Source organism: Sebastes umbrosus, chromosome 10, assembly GCF_015220745.1.
Source record: "Sebastes umbrosus isolate fSebUmb1 chromosome 10, fSebUmb1.pri, whole genome shotgun sequence".
Classification (NCBI taxonomy): domain Eukaryota; kingdom Metazoa; phylum Chordata; class Actinopteri; order Perciformes; family Sebastidae; genus Sebastes; species Sebastes umbrosus.
In genome coordinates, this window is record NC_051278.1 from 7,232,947 (window position 1) to 7,249,951 (window position 17,005).

A 17,005-nucleotide genomic window follows, 5' to 3' on the forward strand; every position below is an offset into this window, starting at 1 on the left:
TCAAAAATAAAGAGCACATTTTGCTGGCCTTGAGGCAACATTTAGCGTGACAGAAACCAAATATAATAACAATGGAAGGTTTATCCTCTCTTTCCTGCTTCTCTTCCCTTTACTCGCTGCCTCTTCTTCTTCTCCCATCTTTATCCAAGGTGTGAGTGGAAAGTTACAGAGGGGAGGAAGATAGACTCTGTTTTCAAAAATTATCCTTGGGTACTATAGTCACTACATTTCACAGATACAACGATGTGATCTCATGTGATGCCGTACAGCTTCTGACCTTTTAACAGAGTCACTTTTGGAGCAGTAGACACTTGAGCACTAACTGAAAGTTCTCCTCCTTGTCTTTCTTATGTATTATATTTTCTTCTTCTTCTTGCATCCATATGCCGGTTGCCAGTTGATGAAAATTGAATAAGGCGTGTATATAAAATTCAAATAAACATTCTGGATAGTGCTTCTGCCACCTATGAGATAACTTACGTCCTCACTTCCCACATCATTCTTGTAAAGTGATTGACTTCAGACTTTATATTATAAATAGTATAGATATTACAAACTGTTACTTCATCTGTTTATCTGTTAGAATAAATAGGGTGAGGCAGCCTTCAGTCTGGCCTTCAGCTCAGTAACAGCTTCCTACTGGACCTCAGGGCACAGACTAATGACCCCTTCAAAGTAAACTGAGAGATCAGCTTTTACAGATGAATACTTCCAGTTTTTTCAGGTTTATTTCAGATCTTTTCATTTTTTTTATAGGGCACCTTTACCTGTGTTGCTTGTATAATGACCAAATATCCCCAATGTCGTCCTTATCAAGCAAGATACAGCTCTGTATTTAGCAAGAAAGACTTTTTTACTTTATTTCTACCATTTTGAAATATATATTCTGTGTGAGGTTGTTCAACCAGGCAGGTATTTGCTGCGATATGACATGGAGCTATGGGACCGCAAGTTTGGGTTTGTGCGGTTCCATAATATTTCTTTCCAGGATTGTAGTAATATGATGGGGTTATGGAATAATTGCTGGGATTCATTTTTAGACTGATAATAAAAAGGGATGTTAAAAACCCTATCTAACAAGTCCCACTATCCACAAAATGACAATATCTGTAGGAGGCGTTAATCAATACCATTGTGTCCAATTACATAATATTAATTGCAAATGATAATTATGATGAAGTAGTAACCACACAAATGGTTTAACAGGAGCTAAATAGCAACATATCATTGATCTGGAATCAATGGGTGATTTTTAGGTGTATATCATGGCAAATATATATATATATTAAAAACATCTTGACTGTAAGGCTGTCACCAAATATACCGTAGGGCTTCCTCTTTTGGATTTTGTGGGTAGCAACATGCCTTCAATCTAGAAATAATTTTGCCTCATTGTTTGAATTATATCCCATTTATTACAAAGAATATTAGACAGTGTATTTTTGGTCAATTTCATTATGGAAAAGGTAACATCCCAGTGGCTAAACTTAATGATTCAAAGCTGCAGTAAAACAATGTAATACATAATAAAAACCATGCAGATTATACACTTATATTAAAAACGCAGGTGCCAATTTTCATGCACAGTTAATATATCACTCAATGCAACTATCATGTATCACAGCTCATATTAATTGTTGGTACAAGGTGATACAAAATACAGTGCAGTCAAAAAGGTCTCTGGACAGACATTTTACCCCCCTAGGGAGGAAACAAACACCTACAATAACAGATCAGGTAAGACTACTGTTCACTTCCTCGCTGGATCTGAGGCCTCTTGTTTAGTAATTTTTAAAAAGTTTGCATTCTCATATGTTGCACCATCTGTTGGTGTCAGTGGTTGTAGAACACAGTATCCATTTTTCATGATATATTTATGTTTTGGATGCAGAAAACTCCAGAGTGATATACTTTGAGCTATTTACTAGTCTGTATGATTTTAAAAAAAAACTACTGAACAAACACTAACACTAACAGCTAGTGCTAATCATTGGCTCTGATGCCTCGGTCTGAGAGTTGTTTCTGTTCAATTCCTCATTCTTATTATCTTCTGTGGCGCCATCTGTTGGTGTCATTGGTTGTGGTGAGTTCTGGGCTTTCACTTTGAACACATCCCACTTCTCAGGAAGCAGTCCTTTGTTGAAGAGCACAGAAGCCAGGTAGGAGAACAACAAGATGGCAGCGAGGGCAGACAGCATGGAGATGGTCTTAACTGGAGAGTACTGGACATAAACACCATCCTCAAGAGTGCATCCTGGGAAGTGTACGACTGGTGCTAATCCTAGTGATGGGTGTCCACTGAGCAGTCTTAACACCAATCCCACCAAGAAGCCAATAACAGCTCCATAACCGTTGGAGATGTTGAAGAAGAGGACGCAGACGAGTTGAGGGAACATTATGATGTAGGCCACTTCAGTACCAATGAACCACAACAGTAAGATGCTGTTTTTCAGGTTGGTGAGTGATGTACCGACCACGCCCACTACCAACACAGAAGCACGGATCACCCACTGAATTTCTCTGTCTGATGCCTGAAGTGGAAAATAAAGAGGACGAAGAACAGGGAAACAGCAAATGATTAAAACTGCTCTGCTTTCTCTCTCCCACCTTCACAACAGCAAACAGTATTTTAGCCAGCTTTCCTTTTACCAAATTGAAGACACGCAGTTTTTTACCTGAGGCCTCAGGATGTTCTTGTAGATGTTGGAGGTGAAGACAGAAGCTGCAGAGAGCATAGCAGAGTCAGCCGATGACATCACGGCAGCAGCTACACATCCAGTACCGATAATGGAGATGAAGGACGGGGTGAGGTGCTGCAGGGCGATGGGCAGAGCTAGAGCTGATTCACCACGTTCATATGGAGAAGGAGAACCATAGGAAGTCTGGTTCCAGTCTGAGGCATGGACACAAGAGAAGGAAAGATTGAATAATAGTCTCATTATCTGTTTTAGTGATTCTGAGAGGAGCCTACTGTAGGCTATATTCCTTATGATGATATTTTATGAATGCATGCAAGTCCATCTTCTTTGAAAATGTTAGATTCAGTTTACCATGCTATGGTATGATTTGGGTTTCTGCACACATCATTGTAATTTGTATGATAAAGTTTTTTTTTCTTCCAAATACTAATTCTGCCTCGATATTTATGTTCTCTACTGACTCTTAAAACTCAGTAGCTGCAACCTTCAGTCATGCGGACAAATTACGTATTTCATTCCTTGACCATGCACTGTCTTTGGTGAAAGTAGGTTTAAAGTTGTGGCACCCTCAGCTTGGCGTGACATACATAGACACTTTAAACTAGATTATTTTATAAGCATGAAAGATTATAAAAACAGGATTAAGGACTATTTCACCACTGAATGTAGGCTACATGTCGTTACTGAATATGGAGTTAAATTAGTCTCAAAATCGACTCGACCGGTTGTGCAAAAAGACTGGACTCTCAGTGCACATCCAACTCTACGCAGAACACTTAAACCTCTACAAGAACTCTCTCTCCACTGCCAAATCCTCCTACTACTCCAACCTCATCAGTACTGGTAAAGGTAACACCAGAACCCTCTTCTCAACAGTCAGCCACCTACTTCAGCCTCCTAGAACCCTCCCCCCAAATATGTCCATTGATAACTGTACTGCCTTTCCGCAAAGCTTTGACACCAAAATCAACACCATCCACCTATAGCTGGCCTCATCTTGCACATCCCCATGTGACCCACCATGGATGGTTACCTCCTGCCAACCACTCATCAGCACCCTTTACGACTTCAAACCAGCAATAGAATTTACCATCTCTGAGCTCATCCTTAAAGTCAAACCCACTACTTGTCAGCTAGATCCCATCCCCACTATCCTCGTCAAAGCCTGTCTGCCCTCCATCTCCCCCATGATCACAAGAATAATTAACTCCTCCCTCACCACTGGGATTGTACCCCCACCCTTAACACCGCTGCAATCACACCTACTCTCAAACAACCCGGTGCTGACCCAGCTGAACTGAACCATTTCAGGCCCATCTCCAACCTCTCCTTCATTTCAAAAACTCTTGAGAGAGTGGTTGCTGCTCAACTTCAGTCCCAGCTTGACTCAAACAACCTCCATGAACCTTTCCAATCTGGTTTCCACACAGTAATGAAACAGCCCTGGTCAAAACCACCAACGACCTCCTCCGTGCAGCTGACTCTGGATTGCTCACCATCCTTATCCTCCTCAATCTCACTGCTGCCTTTGACACCATCTCCCACCCACTACTCATCGAGCGCCTGGCTGATATTGGAATCACTGGTGTTGCACTCTCATGGTTTTCCTCATATCGCACTGACAGACAACAATTTGTACAACTGAGCAACTACAGCTTAAGGTGTTCTGCTGTTTCACGGGGTGTCCCCCAGGGGTCCGCATTTGGTCCACTGCTATTCATCATCTACCTCCTTCCCCTTGGCACTATCCTCTGTCACCACGGTGTCCACTTTCACTGTTATGCCGACGACACACAGGTCTACATTTCAACAAAACCCACCACTGCCCTGCCACCCACCTCCCTCGCCACCTGCCTACAGGACATCAGGAGCTGGATGAGCAGGACCTTTTTGAAGCTCAATGGCAGTAAAACAGAGGCCCTGCTCATCGGGTCTAAAAACATCCTCTCCAAAGCACAAAACACCAGTGCCCAAAACCTCATCATCGATGGCTTCTCCATTCCATTCTCCAACCAAGTCAAAAGCCTTGCTGTCACACTAGACAGCACCTTCTCCTTTGCACCTCACATAAAAAAATGTCACCAGGACTGCTTTCTTCCATCTAAGCAACACTCCAGACTCCGCCCATTCCTGTCTCATTCCAGCACAGAAGTCTTGGTCCATGCATTTGTCTCATCCCAGATTGACTACTGCAACACTGTTCTCTCTTGCCTTCCCACCAAATTGCTCAAAAGACTACAAATCATTCAGAACCCGGATTGACTATAAAAACCTTCTGCTTACCTACAAAGCCCTCCACAACCTTGCCCCCACCTATCTCACTGACCTCCTTCACCAGTATACCCCCTCCTGTTCCCTGTGCTCATCCTCAGCTGGTCTTCTGACCACCCCCATCTCACGCCTTAGCACCATGGGTGCTAGGGCTTTCAGCTGCACTGCTCCAAGGCTCTGGAACTCCCTCCCTCCACACATCCGACAGTCTCACAACTATTACAACATTCAAATCTCAACTCCAAACTTACCTGTTCAAATTGTCCTATTCGCTGTAGTGTCCATCAGTCCATCATACATATCTGCCTAAATGTCTCCTGTTATGTTTGCTCTGCTGGTGTCTCTGTCGTGTCTGGCTGTTTTTATCTGTTTGAGTCATATGTCAATGTATCCTTGGGTGTTTTGAAAGGCGCCACATAATAAAATGTATTATCATTATTATTAGTAGTAATATAAAGAGCAACAAAGTATGTGCTGGGAGTAGGTTATGGTGGTATGATTCAGATGTATCACTTTCACACAAGATTCCTAGCTTTGAGTCCCATGAGAAGCATATTTTCACGCTTACTTGACTTTATTATTTTCCCGGGTGCATAATATTGTTGGTTGCTTACACCTGAGGCCTGTACTACGAAGCGAGTTCAACATACCCAGGGTATGTTCTCGTTATCTGGCTTCACTTAACCTAACAAACGAGATCTCACTAAACTGTACTACGAAGCTGGTTGTCAACTCGGTAAATCAACCCAGGGTTTCTCAGTCTGGCTGTGAGCGCGTTCACATGAACGAGGCGGTGTTTGCAGCATCTGACCAATCACAGACATGGACAAGACTACTGACTGACAGGCACATTTAACAAAGGAAGAGCAAACTATATTAGAAAAATACGAAGAAGTTAAACACTTTATCCAGACTAAAAGTAACACAGTTGAAGCTGCAAAATGCAGGAAGGACAGCTGGTGAAAGAAAAACTCCCGATGTGTGAATGCGTAAATGAACAGACTTATTCATTAAACGAAACACTCAAAAGTCAGATATAGTCGTCTAGATATAAATAGCTTTAAAGAGTGTAATAGAGGAATGGATTACACCTATTTTAAACCTGCGTGTACAAAGTGGCGTCTATGAGTATTTAAAAATCCTTTCACCTGCTTTCCCCCTATGTGGTGGTGTGAAACGGACTCAAGAGGAAGAAAAAATAAATAAATATAAAAATATAATTCAAAGCGGTAAACACCCACAACATAAATCCAACTATCCTTCTTGCATTTGTCAGTTTAAACTGTGTTGTTTTTAGCCTGAAATATGACTTAAACTTCTTCATATGTGTGTGATATATCATACAATCACCGCACTGAGCTCTGATTGGTCAGTAGGAGGTGCTTTCATACGAGTTGATCTCTTATCTGGAACATAACCTGCTCCGGAGCAGGTTAGCCGTTCAGCATAAGTTACCATGGAGATCTACTCCGGTAAGAAGTGAACCAGCTTCGTAGTACCGAAAACCCAGGGTTAACCCTGAAGTTACCTCGATAACCGCAAATCCTGCTTCGTAGTACAGGCCTCTGGCTGCTATTAGTATCTGCCATAAAACAAAGCCACCTTGATCTGTGCCTGAGACCTGCTGGGCAAGTTACGCTAAGTAAGTAACTGGGTGTTTCTTAGTTTCTGTTACAAACTCTTCTATTATTTGCAAGTCTTGTTCTTTTATGAACACAGATGCATAAAGGTATTCATTTCCACAGTTTACTCCAGTATGTAGAAACTGTTAATACCTGTGGATGCAGCAGCTGCCCCAAGCAGTATAGGAGGTATTCCAAATATAAGAATGACAAAAGCAGCGACCAAGCAACTGAGCTTGGCTGTGGCTGAGGAAGAAGCCGACAAGATCCTCTGGTGGATGCACTGATATCCCAGACTCCCCAATGCCTTAAAAGTAAAACAGTTAATGGGTTAATTTTTTCACTCATGTGGCAACTTTGATATTTAAAGAAACAATGTTTCAGATAAAAGCCTCTGCCTACAACCTGTCTGATTCTTTGGTTAAAAATGAAAAATTATGCACTGTTTAAATATTTTTTATTTATCATTATTCTGATGAAATCTATTAAGACTAGAGTGAATTGCTTTTGATATTGGCCATATTGTGGTTTTCTTACAAATAATAAGAAATCATCAATCATTATCCAGGTCTTTTTCAGCCCCGGTGTACCAATCCAGGGAGCGTGTAAGGTGTTGTTCATCAGTGTCTGGCTAATGTCCAAGCAGGAAGGGTTCATCAAGACAAAAGGAACACAGAGCCACTGCAGAGACAAATAAAAATATAAATTATAAACACAAACAACTTTTAAAGACGTCAAGTTTTTTTGATGGCTTGTGTAAGAGTGTTTTCTTAAAACAAAAAACCTTCACAATATGAAAATTATAAAGTATAGCCAACTCACCAAGCTGATGAATATGAGGACAAGCTGTATAACATCTGTGTAGGCCACAGAGTAGAGACCTCCCAGCAGTGTGTAGGTAATGGCGACGGCAGCAGAGATCCACATGCACACAGAGAAGGACAAATCCAGGACCACACTCATGGTTCCTCCTGTCAAACACATTGTATCAGTGACAGCTACTCTGTGATTGGCCAAAACACATAAATTGACGCCCTTGGGTTGTTACCAATCAGCAACCAGAAGAATACAATATTGACAGTGCATTGGTCCAATGATGTTTTCCAAATGTCATCTTCAATCTCTACCACTGTATTGTATGTGATGAACTGGCGGTAAAGATGTAAAGAAACATTTTAGAAAATAAATTATTACGAGCAAATTGTGAACTACTTTTAAATACATAACAAAACAACGACTTTTTATTTTTGCAGTTTTATTGAGCTGTGAGTGGATGTAGAGAGCTACGCTCGGGGCTTGCTGTTCGGGCCTCGCCATCAGCTATCCAGGCTGCACCCACAGTAGAGCTACGGTTGACATATGGCGGCCCGATGCCCGTGCGGCTCTGGATCTCGATGTGGGCAATGAGCTGCTCTATGAGACAGGCTTCTAGTGACACATTATGCACACAAGGTGCATTCCCATCCTGAGACTGAATGATTGTTTTTAAGAAATTTTGTAAGCCATTATTTTACTGCTTAATTTTTCGTTTTGCAATAGAAAGTAGAGATAAGTAGCTAACTACTGCGGTCATAATAATAAAAATATTAATTCATATAACACTTAAATAAAATGGAGATGCAAATGCAAAATAAGAGGAATAACTAAATAAATAACATGACACCGTGGGTTGGTTTTCCAACCTCAAATTTTTGGAGTCACCAGCCGCCACTCAGCGTAGGTAGGAATTTACATCCACGTATACATTTTCACTTTAAATTTTCACTTAACAGATAAAAGAATTGTGAACACACAGTTACAAATGTATATATGTAAGTAAAGTGCATATGTATATACCTTACCTAAACCAATTAGTGTTGCGGGCACCCAGAGCACATCAAGAGAAACTGAAGCCAGGCACAGTCCAGCTGTTAGTACTTTCCCATATTTGGCATGGAAAGGGTCCAGCATTGTCATATAGTTTCTTTCTCTCATTGGCTTTGCAAACACCAAGCCAACTTTAAAAGAGGCCAGACAACATCACAATTAGAAACCAAAATAATAAAAAACATGGAGGTGTAAATATCACATACAAAAACAAGCTGCATTTATTTCTTTTCAGCATCGTAAGATTTACACTGTGAGCTTCAGTGAATGTTCTATAAGTTAGTCTTAACCAAGAACGGTAAAACAAAGTCATGATAGACTACAAATGTGTGCCACCAGAATGTTTTTGTTCAGTTGTCATTCAAATTGGCAGAGAGCAGCCTACCCACTCTCGGACTGGAAGAGACGGACGAGAGGGGAGGAGTTCTAGGCATTGCTCCTCCTCCTACTCTTTGCAGAGCGGAGGCTCCATTCAGGCCCTTAGAGAAGCTTTGGGCCATATGCAAAGGGTTAAACTGGAGGAGCAGCTTAAACTTATGGAACTAGAGGAGATCTGGAAACAGCAACTGGAGGAAGAAGAAATTGAAACCCATTACAGGACATTTGATGACCAAGCTTGGGAGGCTACCCGGGCCCAAAAGGCTTTAACATCAAGACTGTCGGGAGCTGGGAAGCTTAGGCAGTGGGAAGGAAATATGAAGAGGCAGAACTCATCTGCTTGCCTCCAGTCTTCTTCCCAGCCTACTAGCTTCCAGTCAGCACCACCGGATGCTAGCTATCAGCATGCTATCCTGCAGCCTACGCCTCCGCCGCTGCCCAGCCACCCAAAGTCGCCTCCGCTGCTACCCAGCCATGTTCGGCCGCAGCAGCATCAAGCCCAACTTCCTGTTCGGCTCACCACCGGACCCACCTACAGTCGGGTCTTCAGTTGTGCGCTGCTCTACCTGGCCTCAAGACTGCATGGCCATCTTCCAGCGAGGTCCCATCACTGTGGTCGTCCTCCAGAGGGGTCCTGCCACCTCTGTACCGTGGTCGTCCTCCAGAGGGGTCCTACTGCTTCTGTGGTCATCCTCCAGAGGGGTCCTGCTGCCTCAGTGGTCTTCGTCCAGAGGGGTCCTGCTGCCTCAGTGGTCATTCTCCAGAGGGGTGCCGCCGCCACCTCGGTGGTCGTCCTCTAGGGCGGTCCCACCTCTGTCACTATCTTCATCCTGAGGGATATGGCTCGCGTCTCCAACCTCCGGAGAGGTCCTACTTCCATCTCCGACCTCTGGAGAGTTCCTGCTCCCGTTTCTGACAACTGGAGAGGTTCTGCACCCGTTGCCGACTTCCAGAGAGGTCCTGCTCCTGTTGCTGACCTCCGGGGAGGTCCTGCTCCCGTTGCTGACTTCTGGAGAGGTTCTGCACCCGTTGCCGACTTCCAGAGAGGTCCTGCTCCCGTTGCTGACCTCCAGAGGGGCTCTGCCCATCTGGTCGTCCTCCTAAACCCGTCACTCCAAATATGCTCCTGATGGGGCGGCAGGATACTTCACTTCACTTCTTCACATGGGGTACGACAATGATGAGCTCAAAGTGACAATGTATCATAGACATGAACACAGGTTCAAATCTGCAAGGAGTTTTGGGGGCGGCAATGTTTGAAACTGTATCATGTCTGCCTACATCTTAATGGGCTCTGAGAGCAGCTCACCTGTGCTTAGTTGACTCTGAACTACGCACAGGTGAGCCCAATAAGCATGCAATCAGGGCTCCTATAAGTAGGAGGGGAGGAGAAGAACATGTCTCTGTTTGCCCTGCATGCTACCAGCCATACCTGATCCCCTACCTTCATCAAGTGCATCTTCAAACTACAACACTTGATGAGGTTAAAGGGGAAACTCATCTGAATAAAGTCTCTTTTGGTGGAATTTCCTGGCTCTCTTTCTCTCTGATTTGGGTTTCCCCATGTCCAATACTCAAATGTCTCCAGCCCTGGCCACACTCTGGTCACCTCAACACTTACCAATAATAAGAGTTGAGGTGTATCCAATTAGCATCACGATTGCCGAGGTTAGTCCCATAGAGGGTGTGTACACCATCTCAGCTGTGCCAACAATGAAGCCTCCTCCGACCCATGTAGCTACAGGATGGATCAACACACAGCAAGTCATTTAGTGGACAAACAGCAGCTATTTGGACAGAGAACAAAAGGGGTTATAATCCATCATTATTGACAAACTTTCATTAGGTCCATCATATTATCAGTTTAGAAAATTCTGTTGTCCGAATTAACGATTCCAAGAAAATTATAATTAAAAGACCCGGACCCATCCCCCCGCACAACCGTGGAGTGGGTTAATTTAGCCGCACGCTGAGTTTCAACACGTGACTTGAATTAACCTGTGCAGCAGAGAAACATTGCTTTTATTGACAATTTTAATCCCTTCTAGAAACGCCTTTTTTCTGCCCAGATGGTATCCACCCAAATGGCCTTGGTTCACGCACTCTGATTATCAATATTTTCGACTCCATCTGGTCCTCTCCCTCGCACTGACTAACCCACAACTCATGCCCTCACAAGGTCATCTTTGGTCACCACACGCAAACATCTCCCTCCCCTACAAACCACACTAGCTTCCCCCTGTGGCATGGTGGGTTTCCTATTACTAGTCTCTATTTCAGCTTCCACTCCCATACCCATGAACATCCCAGTCAAAATCACTGTCCAGCGCTCACATCGTTGTTGTGGTCGGGATCGCCGCGGTCCGAAAACGATCTGTCCACTTCACCCTCTGCTGATGACCACACGACTTCCTCAGTTAAAATATGTTTCATTAAAGCACGCTCAGTAGCGAATCAGACTCTCACATTAAATAACTTGTTTACAAGGTAAAATCTGGACTTCTTATTCCTCGCTGAAACCTGGCAACAGAATATGGAATTTATCCATTTAAATGAACTGTGCCCTGTGGATTGTTCATTTATTGGAACTCCACGTCTGTCAGGCCGCGGTGTCGGTCTCGCCTTGCTCTTGAAGAATCATTTTTCTTGCCAGTTGGTGAGCACAGAACCTTTGAATACTTGTGAATTAAAACTGACTAAAGTTGGTCCGTTTTTATTGTGTTTCAATTATCGACCTCCCCGTCCAGCAGGTCAGTTTTTATCTGAGTTCACTGGCTTTATGACAAAAGTGACAAAATGGCATCTTCGCACATGACGTATGACATCACCGTGCAAGCGGTCAAAAATCCCTTCGCAATTTAGCATCACAGTTGTGGGAGGGGTATACCAGCCAAATTTGACGCGGATCCAATAAACTCTCTAGGAGGAGTTCGTAAAAGTATGCATAAAATACATGAAAAACGCACATATTCCAAGATGGCCGACTTCCTGGGTGGGCGGAGCTAATGAAACCCGATGAGGAATATGTCCGAAATCATGAGTGGGATATGCATACCAAATTTCATGAATATCGGATCAATTTTGTCCAAACGATGGCCTTCCATACGTTAGGGGGCGCTATGGAGCCCGCTTAAGATAATGAACCTAATCGCTGTACGATCACGTAAAGTTTGCAGGTGTCCATCTTTTTGCTAACTTTCATGAGTTTTCGAGTATACCAAGGGCATCAAAGGCATGTTCAAAGTCTAAAAGACATAAGGGGGCACTAGAGGGCCAACATGCCATGCCCAAGATAAATTTCACCACTAAATCAAAGTAATTATGAGTTTGGATGTGCGTGTAAAGTTTCATGAGTTTTTGTGCATCCTAGAGTCTTCAAACATATGTTCGTAAATTTTAAAATCACGCAGGAAATCCAAGTTGGCTGACTTCCTGTTGGCCGAAAAAATCTCATAAATATTTAACACGAACTTCAAGACGTATGCAATTACATACTTGAATTTCGTGAAGATCGAAGAAACTTTCCCTGAAAAACTACCTACATTAGGGGGCGCTATCTTGCCCGCTGGCGACACCCGAGCCGAATCACTACAGCAATTTGAATTTCGCGCCACTTCTGACGCATATTCCACTTTTGATGAGTTTTTGGGGATGGGAAAGGTCGCAAAAAGGCAATCTCCGGGCAGAAAAATAATTAAAGCTGCAAGCAGCGATGAACGGGCCCTCGCACCTTCCTGCACGTCAGGGGTACTGGCGAGACGCCGGTCGACACACCCGTACATTTCAGTGACCATCGGACACTGCACGCACAAGTTAGACGTTATTTCCTTGCCTCTTTGTTTTTTTGGAGCAAATGTGCTCAGAAAGGACAAAGGGGGGTGTGATGTGGGGGTTGAGAATATGTATGTTTATATTTAAAACTAATTCAAGTTTATGTATTTGATCTTAATGTGTGTCAGATAATGCAGTGGGTTAGAAAAGATGGTTAGTTTGCATGCAAGACCTTGTCTATGTGAAGCATAAACTAAACACATCAGGTGTGGCAAAACCAGCTACCTAAATATCTCTAATCTTTTAACTTTAATCTCATAATATTACAACTTTTTTTCTCATATTATGACTTTTTAACCTAAACTTATGACTTTTTTCTCGTAATATTACGACTTTTTTCTCGTAAACGTATGACTTTATTCTAAAAATCTAAGATTTATTTGTTTCCTCATTGTGGCCCTAATACTCTGTCGTACTCTTGAGTCTTAACAGTTAAAAATAAACCTCAGTCAAGTTGATCCAAGCTGTCAGATCAGTTCAGACACATTTTTCACTGATGTGAACTCAGATTACAATCAAACTGTAGATGAGATCAGGTGGCAGCAGCAGCAGGGCGGTGACTAAAAGCTACGGTTTGCAGTTTGAAGCAGCCTTCACTAAATTTACAGGAAGTCACATGTTTTAAGAGAAATGAGACGTTGTTTCCTCTTAAGCGTCACGTTAATATTTTAGATTATAGCTTCTGTGTACTTCTGTGTACAGTGAACTGTGCAATTATTTGTGCAAAAGACATCAAGTAGTCCGACTCCAGCAGCCATGACCTATGAGCAGGTTCTGAAATGAACTTTTTTCATTGCCTGCCACTGTGGCAAACAAGTACCTTTTTTTTTGTCTGCCACTCAGAAATGTTATCTGCCACTTTTGAAATCTCTGCACCAAATGAAGGAACAAGGCAAAAGTGAGCATGGCTCAGATACCCCCGCTCACTGCTTGATCCCTACTAAAGTAACACCAAAGGTTTTGCCATTTTGGAAAAACTCAAAAAAGGTTTGGGCACCGTGGACTTCTAACCCCCAAAAGGCACAACTAGACCACACTGTCAACCATCATACCAAATTTGAAGTTCCTAAATTAAATAGTTTTGCTCCGGACACGAAAATGTGACAGGTGAACGGGCGGACGGACGGAAGGGCACGTGGAACGCTATATATCCCCAACTACTTACGGGGGTATAATAACATCTTAGATCTGATGTCATTCAATGTTCAATATATTTTACACAAAAAACATTATATGCATGGTAAATTACAATATTCGAATTACACCGTGGCTTCCGGGGAGCCCTATTTTTCAGGGCAGGGAGGGTACTGTACACAGTACTGTACTGTACTTTGTTATTGTCATCTATAGGGGTTGTTTGCATAAAAACGGGGCTCCACAGAGAGAAAGGTTATCGTCTCCGACCAAAACTCTGAGATCCCCTGTTCCCTCCGGCCGCGGGCGGGAGGCTGAGGCAGGAAAAGCCAACACTAGAATCAGCATTGATGTATTTATTTTCCAATACATTATTATAAAATACGTTAATGTTTACAATAAACAAAACACCCAACCACATGACGATTACTTCAAAGAGTAGTTTTTATTTGCAGAACTGACAATTACAATAAAACACTCTGTTCTAGTGCTAATACTTTAGCTGACATGCTGTTAAAATTCCGCGGGCACGTCTGGGGAACGCGCACGTCGGGGAACCTGCTGCCGTCCATTCCCGTGGAAGTCGGAAACTCAACGCAGGCCGATACTCTTATAAAACATGACAAATTTGGGGAAGATCGGACAATGTAAAGTCAAGTTACAACAGCATCCTGTGTCATGGCGAAACATCAAAATTCGCCGCGCCGCCACAAGAACGCCGTTTCACGAAAACACAAAAGCTTCGCAATTTAGTATCATGAAGGTGTTGAGATTCTGCTGCCCAACTTTGAGATGGATCGCTTGTATCCTCTAGGAGGAGTATCGCAAAGTTCCATACCTAAAAAGTGACAAAATGGCGTCTTTGCACATGACGTATGACATCACCGTTCGAGCGATCAAATATTTCTTCGCAATTTAGCATCACAGTAGTTTGAGGGTTATACCACCCAAATTTGACGCGGATCCGATAAACTCTCTAGGAGGAGTTCGTAAAAGTATGCATAAAATACATGAAAAACGCACATATTCCAAGATGGCCGACTTCCCGGTGGGCGGAGCTAATGAAACCCGATGAGGAATATGTTTGAAATAATGAGTGGAATATGCATACCAGGTTTCATGAATATAGGAACAACTTTGACCAAACTACGGCCTAAAGTGAAGTTACAACAGCATCCTGTGTCATGGCGAAACATCAAAATTCAACGCGCCAAATTCAGCAAAATGCTATTGCATGGTGACATGCATTTTGTTTCCCCTTAAATGTACTTCTTTTGTCGGCAAAGGCAAAATTCTGTAAATTGCGCATAACTGCATAACACACCACCTCCAGCCTCCATGGAGGGGATGTCTGTGCGTTCCAATACTCCATCTCCCAAACTATTCAGTATGCCAGAAAAAGATTTATTGTGATATAAATATCGTCTTAGATTTTGGATATCGTAATATGGCTTAAGTGTTGTCTATTCATGGTTTTAAGTGCTGCATTACAGTAAAGTGATGTAATCTAGGTGTGTGTTGTTGCGTGCTATTTTTGGTATGATGTTCTTCAGAACAGAACTGGTTGAACCATATTTACCAGAAACAAAAAATACTTTTTGTTGCAGCACGTCATTCATGACTGTCATCACACCTTCACACATTCACTCAGCTGCTAAACTTCACATTAAATGAGGTGTTTTCTGAATTTAGTTTGGTCTGATGCTTCCGTGTTGGCAGTCTGCTGAAACATCGTGGTTAACGTGAGACGAGTCCGACGGCAGCAGTGAGGGTCAGGGTTAGGGTTCAGTGACCTGAAGTTTAAAGTGTTTTATTTAACACAGACCACATACTTTGAGGCATATGTACATGCATAGTTTTTGTACAGAGATGCATATAGTTATGAAAGAGAAATGTGTCTTAAAAACCCAGTTGAACCACTAATAACACAAACAAGTTTTGTTATATAGACTGGAGTGTCTCTCTGTGGCACATATGCTTGTGTCATGACAACATACAGTAAAAAAAAAACATACTTGTGTAATAACATACGGTAAAAAATGTTACACTTAAAGTGACTGTTTGTAAGAATCAGAATTGCTTGTTAACAGCGACACCTGTGGCCGTTAAGTCAATGAAAGTCAGCGTCCTGTTGCTCGCACTTGTGCTTGCTGTAAATAGACATGAACGAGCATCGCTCAAAAGAGTGAGGCGACACACGTCAGCTAAAACCACAATATCACTCTATATTTCAGCTGCGTGGCAGTAATGTTAGCTGACCAGACAGAGGTCTCTCCATGAATCACTGCTGATCCTAGTGTTGGCTTTTCCTGCCTCAGCCTCCCGACCACGGCCGGAGGGAGACACCGGCACCCGGTGAGAGACGATAACATGTGTTCGTAAATTTAAAAAAAACGCAGGAAGTCCAAGATTGCTGACTTCCTGTTTGCCGAAAAAATCTCAAAAATATTTAATCCAGGTATGTGGATGTGAGCAATGACATACTTGAATTTCGTGACGATTGAAGAAATTTTCTCTTAAAAACTGCCTACATTAGGGGGCGCTATCTTGCCCGCTGGTGACACCCGAGCCCAATCACTCCAGTACATTGAATTTCCCACCAGTTCTGACGCATATTCCACTTTTGGTGAGTTTTTGGGGATGGCTAAGGTCCCAAAAAGGCAATCTCCCGGCAGAAAAAGAATAATACTTAGAAAAACAATAGGTTTCCTTGCACTTCGTGCCAGGACACCGTTGGGGTCTTGGCACTTTTGTGCTCGGGCCCTAATAATAACAACAACAACAGAAAAAGAAGTATAAAGAATAAAATGTTATGCTCCTCACCTGTCATTGTGAAGATCCCCACCGCCAAGTTAATGCTCCGGTTTCCCAGCAGGGCCATATCCATTCCAGTGGCTGCACTTTTCTTCTGTTCCCTTTTGGACTTGAAAGAAGCCCAGATACCGGTCCCAAGGACCAGCAGGTAGAAAAACACCATGGCTATCACTCCTGGAATGTTAACAGCCATGATGGATGCTGACTGGTCCTGCTAGCTGATGTACAACTGACTGACTGACTGACTGACTATTATAGAAAAGACAGTTGGCATTCCAGAGGAGACCAGAAGAAGAAAGCTCCTCCTCTTTAGTTACAGGTGATGCCCTCTGGTGATAAAGCTGGTTTCAACATGAATTTTATTGATGCATCTTGAATATTGAGCAAGAC

At 42.8% G+C, this 17,005-nt stretch overlaps 1 protein-coding gene across 5 annotated transcripts; it reads right to left on the minus strand.

The window, feature by feature from the left end:
* Positions 1-1,819: 1,819 nt before the first annotated feature.
* Positions 1,820-16,844, minus strand: LOC119496110 (high-affinity choline transporter 1-like). Of its 5 annotated transcripts, none has more exons than XM_037783194.1 (9): positions 11,171-11,609; positions 10,458-10,574; positions 8,844-9,024; positions 8,434-8,589; positions 7,415-7,563; positions 7,130-7,273; positions 6,746-6,899; positions 2,676-2,893; positions 1,820-2,531 (listed from the first exon to the last, which is right to left on the minus strand). In XM_037783194.1, the coding sequence occupies exons 3-9, from the start codon at positions 8,956-8,958 to the stop codon at positions 1,971-1,973; spliced, it is 1,497 nt and encodes a 498-aa protein (XP_037639122.1). In that variant the 5' UTR covers positions 8,959-9,024; positions 10,458-10,574; positions 11,171-11,609; the 3' UTR covers positions 1,820-1,970. The 5 variants fall into 5 exon arrangements, with proteins under 5 accessions (XP_037639122.1, XP_037639123.1, XP_037639121.1 ...); XM_037783195.1 differs by lacking the exon at positions 11,171-11,609 and adding an exon at positions 10,940-10,961; XM_037783193.1 differs by lacking the exons at positions 8,844-9,024; positions 11,171-11,609 and adding an exon at positions 16,625-16,844.
* Positions 16,845-17,005: the final 161 nt, after the last annotated feature.

Excerpts from the sequence above, each read along its gene's own strand:
- LOC119496110 (XM_037783193.1), bottom strand. The coding sequence starts at position 16,808 with ATGGCTGTTAACATTCCAGGAGTGATAGCCATGGTGTTTTTCTACCTG. Across the intron at positions 7,274-7,414 it reads TCCTCATATTCATCAGCTTG|TGGCTCTGTGTTCCTTTTGT; the intron begins GTGAGTTGGCTA and ends TTGTCTCTGCAG. Across the intron at positions 2,894-6,745 it reads GGCAGCTGCTGCATCCACAG|ACTGGAACCAGACTTCCTAT; the intron begins GTATTAACAGTT and ends TCCATGCCTCAG.